This window comes from Otolemur garnettii, unplaced genomic scaffold (assembly GCF_000181295.1).
Source record: "Otolemur garnettii isolate 467f Iridium unplaced genomic scaffold, OtoGar3 scaffold00144, whole genome shotgun sequence".
Lineage (NCBI taxonomy): Eukaryota > Metazoa > Chordata > Mammalia > Primates > Galagidae > Otolemur > Otolemur garnettii.
Window position 1 is genome coordinate 3663632 of NW_003852539.1, and position 5851 is coordinate 3669482.

General features: G+C 43.8%; 1 protein-coding gene across 7 annotated transcripts in view; it reads right to left on the reverse strand.

Annotated features, from left to right (window-relative positions):
* Positions 1-5851, reverse strand: part of LOC100961574 (microtubule-actin cross-linking factor 1) — a 363479-nt gene that overhangs the window by 22304 nt on the left and 335324 nt on the right. For all 7 annotated transcript variants that reach the window (XM_023518666.1, XM_023518665.1, XM_023518664.1 and 4 more), the window contains 4 exons: positions 5349-5537; positions 3083-3197; positions 2328-2491; positions 824-986 (listed from right to left, as the gene is read on the reverse strand). In XM_023518666.1, the coding sequence (XP_023374434.1) occupies positions 824-986; positions 2328-2491; positions 3083-3197; positions 5349-5537 (631 nt within the window). The remainder of the gene's footprint in view (positions 1-823; positions 987-2327; positions 2492-3082; positions 3198-5348; positions 5538-5851) is intronic.

Consider the following 5851-nt stretch of genomic DNA (forward strand, 5'->3'; position numbering starts at 1 on the left):
ATCCACTCTTTTCCTTGTTCATGACACTTCAGCCACATTCATCTTTCCATTCCTGAAAAGTGGCAGGTTCGCCCTCTCTCAGTGCTTCTCTATCTTCTGCACCCTCTGCCTCTAGCTCTTCCTGCAGGTTTTCATGTGGCTGCATCTCAGCTCAACTCTCACCTCCACACACGGGCCTTCCAGACCACTCCACGTTTAGTTATGTGGCTGTAAGAAGTGCTTTGTAATCCTGGAAAGTCACTTGACTATTTTATGTCTCAATTATTTCTTCTGCTAAAAAAGCAGATTGTGTACAGTAGCACATCACTGACCACCTCCCTACACTGACTGCCCCAAGTTGACCTGATTTTCACAGACTGGACACGTGCCACATGTGTAGTCAGTACAGTAGGCCTAGTTCTGTATGCTGACCACATTTGTACACTGACCAGTTTGTTACAGTCCCTTGGGTGGTAACAACTTACAGAAGTTCTATTATACTTTGTAAGCTTTTATACACATGTAAGAAACTGCTTTTTATGAAAACTTATTTTTTAAACATATCACTTCGAACTTCCTCCACAAAAGCTGCTCCTTATCAATTCTTCAAAGATGTTTTTCTTGCCCCAATGTATCAAACAGATCCACTTTTCTAATCCCCAACTGGGTAAGATTCTTTTCTCCTTCAAAATGATAGACTACTTTTAGTAAGTAGTTATATTATTTCCTCTCCAAAACTGTAACTTTAACTTCACAAAAATCGTTTAGCCAGAACATCACAGCTTCTACAAAGTAAGTGCAAGGAATTGAGGTTGGACCACGTTTGAATTATGACTAGACTCACTGGATGCTAAAATGCCATCGATGAACTCCTGACGTGTTATCTTCCCATCCTGGTCCTTGTCAATGCGCCGGAAGAAATCCATCACCCGAGACTTTTTGTGATTCATCCAACGCATATACTTCTTCCTCCAGACATCAAAGTCAAAGTTGGCAAATTCCTTCAACTAGACAGAAATCAGAGGTGTCAGTAAGACCTACTGTTTTTGGTTATCAATGCAGCCGAGAGTACACCGAAACTTTCAGACATCAGTAAAGCCATGCAGGCCTTCCAGGGGGCACCAACAATGATATCTATATGTTGCCACTTTTGTGAGGGCACAATCTGGCTCCTTCACTTAAAGCCACGACTATTTACACAAGCTGCTGCATAATGGAGTAGCGGGAGAAACAACCACCATGAAAATTACAGAGCACGCAGAATGAGAATGGGTGAAGCCAGCCTTGCTTTCCCTTTGGGCTTTTGAAAGGACCATCCTCTTAGATGTAAGGGGATGGATTCTATCCCAGAAGGGAGGTCCTCGGCATTCATCACTTAACATTGCACTATAACCACACATAGGGCCCACAATAGGAGGCTTGGGTTTCCCACTATGTTCTGAGACTTCTATGAGAAAATTTGAGTTCTGGATAGAAGCATTAGGAACATCCCTGCACCCAAGTATGTTTCTCTGGAATGGCACCAAAGGGAGCAAAGTGCCCATTTGACTTCCATGTTAAATATTTGGTCTTGATAGAAAATAGCAGACCTGTGCAGTGGGCAAGGCGATTTCCAGCTACGTGGACTACATTAGTGATATATACTCAGAATGACTTAAACACTGCAGCAGTTTTCCCCCCTGGTCTTTCAAACTCCAAAGTTGGAAGGAATGGGGGAAAAAAGTGCCAAGAATCCAATATGCTTAAACTCAACTGACCTATGGAAATAATAACAAAAAACACAGAACACTCACTTCCAGGCATAGCTGCTTTGATATGCAAAAGTAAAGAAATATAAAAGGTATTAGAGACTTGTTTTAGAAACTAGATATAGTACTTTTTTTTAATATTGGGTAATGACACTTTAAAACAGATTTTCTTTTTATGAGCTAGTGAAGATTAATAAAATAACAAGACCATAAAAATTATTCTTTTTTCATAATTACATAGCACATATCCTCACATGAAGGAATCATTAATAATGATCATTTCTGTGCTGTATTACACTTCTGGAGATAAATTTCCAATGTTCCTCCACTGGAAAAAGGTGCTGAGGAAGACCAGGTCCCAGGTCTGATCCTTGAGTGGGTGGCTTCTCGCTTTCTACAACCAGGTGCTTCAGCCTACCCTGTTGTGAATGCTTTTCTTACAAATGTATCTTTTCTCATGGGGGGGAGCCTCAAGGAAAGAGGTCTGTTTCTACTTCTGAAGAAGAAGGTCAGGCACAAAGGTAAGAAAGCTTCAGAAGGGCTGTGTTTTGATAAAAGAAATCCTTCCCCCTGAGGGAAGGCGACTCAGTGGGGCATTACCTCCTCCAATCTATCCAAGGCATCATTCAGCTTCCGCTGCCGCTCCAGTGCTAGGAGCCACACCTGCTGCCAGCGGGCAGAGAGCTGGTTGATCCGTGGGTTCTTTGCTTCAGATTGAGAAAGGATTGGCATGGGAGGAGGTGTGGGCTGACTCAGAGATTTTCCTAAAAGAAAAGATAATCACAAGATTAGAGCAGCTGATCTTGTTTGTCCACAAAAACTGCTATATGTACGAACTGAGAAAATTTTAATAATGACATTTAGTTAGTAACTAAAAAAAGAAACCTGAGAAAACCTGAGAGCAGTATTTAGAAACCGTGGAGTACTAATCACAAACTATTGATCTTCCTCTTTAGCCAACAGGTACTGACCTGTCTCCTACGTATCTCCAGCCAAGTCTTATACCAAGGACATGTCAACCCAACTAGAAAAGCAATGGATTCTACAGGAGCTGCTTATTTTTGATTAGATTAATGCAGACCAAATATATTTAATATGTAGCTAGTGCTGATGATCAAAATTAAAGGTTACTGTTACAGAACAGGCTTAATCACCTTGTCATTTCATAACAATCCAAGAAAACAGAGTATAGCTACTATCTATCAACGTAAGAAAAGTGAACTTCAAAAAAAGATTCAAATTCAATATGGTTTTTTAAAATGGAAAGACATTCTTGATCAGCACTTGGAAAGTACTCATCTTCAACCAGCAGGAATGAAGCATCGTAATATAACAGGTTGGAAACACATTGCTACCTCTGCGGGATTTCTCAATGAAAGGCGCATGGGTGGGTTCTATATTTTTTCTTTTGTACGTCTTGGTGACCCGGTCCACATCAGGCTGTTTGCGAGTCATTTCTTCCATAAACATCTGTTAAACACAAAAAATAGGAAAAAGTTGAGAGTTTTCTTGGAGTCAGGCAACCTCTTCCTTACAGAGGCCAGGCATAGGCCATGACAGACTGACCAAGTGACAGCGCCTTTGCACACTTTCTCACTCCTTTTAAGAACGCCCACTGAGCAAGGCACTTTACCTTTAGACCTGAAAGAGGAGGTAAGACATGGCCTCTGACTTCAAGGAGCTCACAGAGGACAGATAAAACCAAGAAGTGGCTTGGCGCCTGTAGCTCAGCAGCAAGGGCACCGGCCACATACACCAGGGCTGGTGGGTTCGAACCTGGCCCGGGCCTGCCAAGCAACAATGATAACTATAACAAAAACAACAATGACAACTACAACAAAAAAATAGCCAGACGTTGTGGTGGGCGTCTGTAGTCCCAGCTACTTGGGAGGCTGAAGCAAGAGAATCTCTTAAGCCCAGGAGTTTGAGGTTGCTATGAGTTGTGACACCATGGCACTCTACTGAGGGTGACATAGTGAGATTCTGTCTCAAAACAAACAAACAAACAAACAACAACAACAACAACAAAAAAAAAACCAAGAAGTCACAGCGCTGTGTACCATACAAGGTGCCAAGGGAAGACCTGGGCTGCATACCTCACAGCCTCAGGTGGCAGGAAAGGCCCTCTTAAGGCCAGTGCCAGAGCTGAGTTACTGAGAAATGAAGGATTAATCCAATAGTGGGGGGAGGGCAGTCCCTGCAGAGGGCGTGGCCTGGGCAGAGCCAGGAGCACCCAACAGTGTTGTGGACCAGGCTCCTTCTACTCAATGGCTGAGAAGATGATGTAATCAGAGCAGTGGCAAGAGGTGGGACCGCAGAAATCAGCAGAAGAAAGACCAAGAGAGGCCCTGTGTCAGGCTGATTTGGATTTTCCTCTGAGGGCAATGACAGGGTGAGGGGAGGGGCAACTGAAGGAATTTTTGAAAAGAGAAGTCAAAAATGCATTTAAACACTTAACCTAACAAAGATCACAGCTTAGCCTGGCTTATCTTAAACGTGCTCAGAACAATTACATTAGCCTACAGTTAGGCAAAATCTTCTAACACCAAGCCCATTTCAACGAAGTGTTAAACTATCTTATATAACTTACTGAATACTGTACTCAAAAAACTGTAAGAGTTGCACATGCACTCCAAGTATGGTTTCTGCTGAATGCGGATTGCCTTCCACTGTAACAATGTTGAAAACTACTAAGTTGAGCCACTGTCAGTTGAAACTGCCTCTATGGGGAGGTCCCACCTGCTAGGGTATTTACATAAACTAAAAAGATCATATTGTCTACAGTATAACTAAGCAGGACATATGCTTGCTTTCTAAGGACACACATGTATTATGAAGGTAGCTCAACTGAGCTTTCTTCATTCAGTTTGGTCTGATATAGTATTATCTTAGTCAATCTCTGGGTTGATGTAAGAGATTCTTTTGAACCCAGTATAATGGGGCTCAGTCAGTGGGCTCTGGGCTCAGATGGTTAAAAAAACCAGCTTGTGGCAGGCAGATTTCCTATGATGGCTCCGAAGACCCCCCCACTCTTGGTGTAAAATTCTCTACAGTGTAGGCAACACCCGTGAAATGCAGTACTCACTCCTTTGATTATATTTCATTCTATAAGACTCCATATGGCACCTTGGAGAATTTCTCCTGCTGGCTGTGAAAATACAGTGAGAGGGCTGTGTGCATAAGACTGGAGGGGGCCTCTAGGAGATGAGAGCGACTCTTAGCTGAAGGCCAGAAAAAGAATAAGACCTCCGTTCTATAACCACCAAAAACTAAATTCTGCCAAAAACCGAATGAGGAACATGGCCTTTTCCAGTGAGGCAGATCTCATTTCCAAAGCCTTTTTTCATCTGGAAAGGGACCCCGAGCTCCAGATGATACTGTAGTACTGACTGCCACCTTGATTTCAGCCGGGTGAGAACCCCCTCAAAGAGGACCCATATATCTCATGCCCACATGCTAGACATATGGAAGCTGTGAAACAAGTGTGTGTTGTTTTAAGCTGCTAAACCTGTGGTACTATGTCAAGCTGCAGCAATTAAAAAACTGATATGCAGGGTAAAGGAAATGGGCTCCATGGCCAACAGAGAAAACACCAGTGACCACAACACGGGGCTGAGATACCTGATGCTCGGCGATCAGGGCTTTAACTCGGTCAATGTTCTGAGGGATTTGCTCCTGATCCCGCTGGATGAGGGTGGTCTCGGCCCACTGGATCCATGCCAGAAGTTCTTCCAGGAGCTCTGCATTGGCCACTAGTTCTGACAGAGCCGTTTCAAGACGCTGCTGGTGCTGCTTAGCCCATGTCAGGACCTGTGGAGAAAGGAAACCATGGCATTTTCCAGGCAGGCAGATCATGTTTTCAAAGCCCCTTTTCATCTGATCCTCATGATGACTTTTAGAGGAGAAATCACCCACACAATCAAGAGGCTTCCCTTGTACCCTGGGAAGGGTACAGCTGGGGTAAGAGCTAGAATAAGAAATCAGCTCTTTTGGCTCGGCGCCTATAGCTCAACCGGCTAAGGCGCCAGCCACGTAGACCTAAGGTGGTGGGTTTGAATCCCCAGCCCGGACCCGCCAAACAACAATGACGGCTGCAACCAAAAAATAGCCGGGCGTTGTGGCGG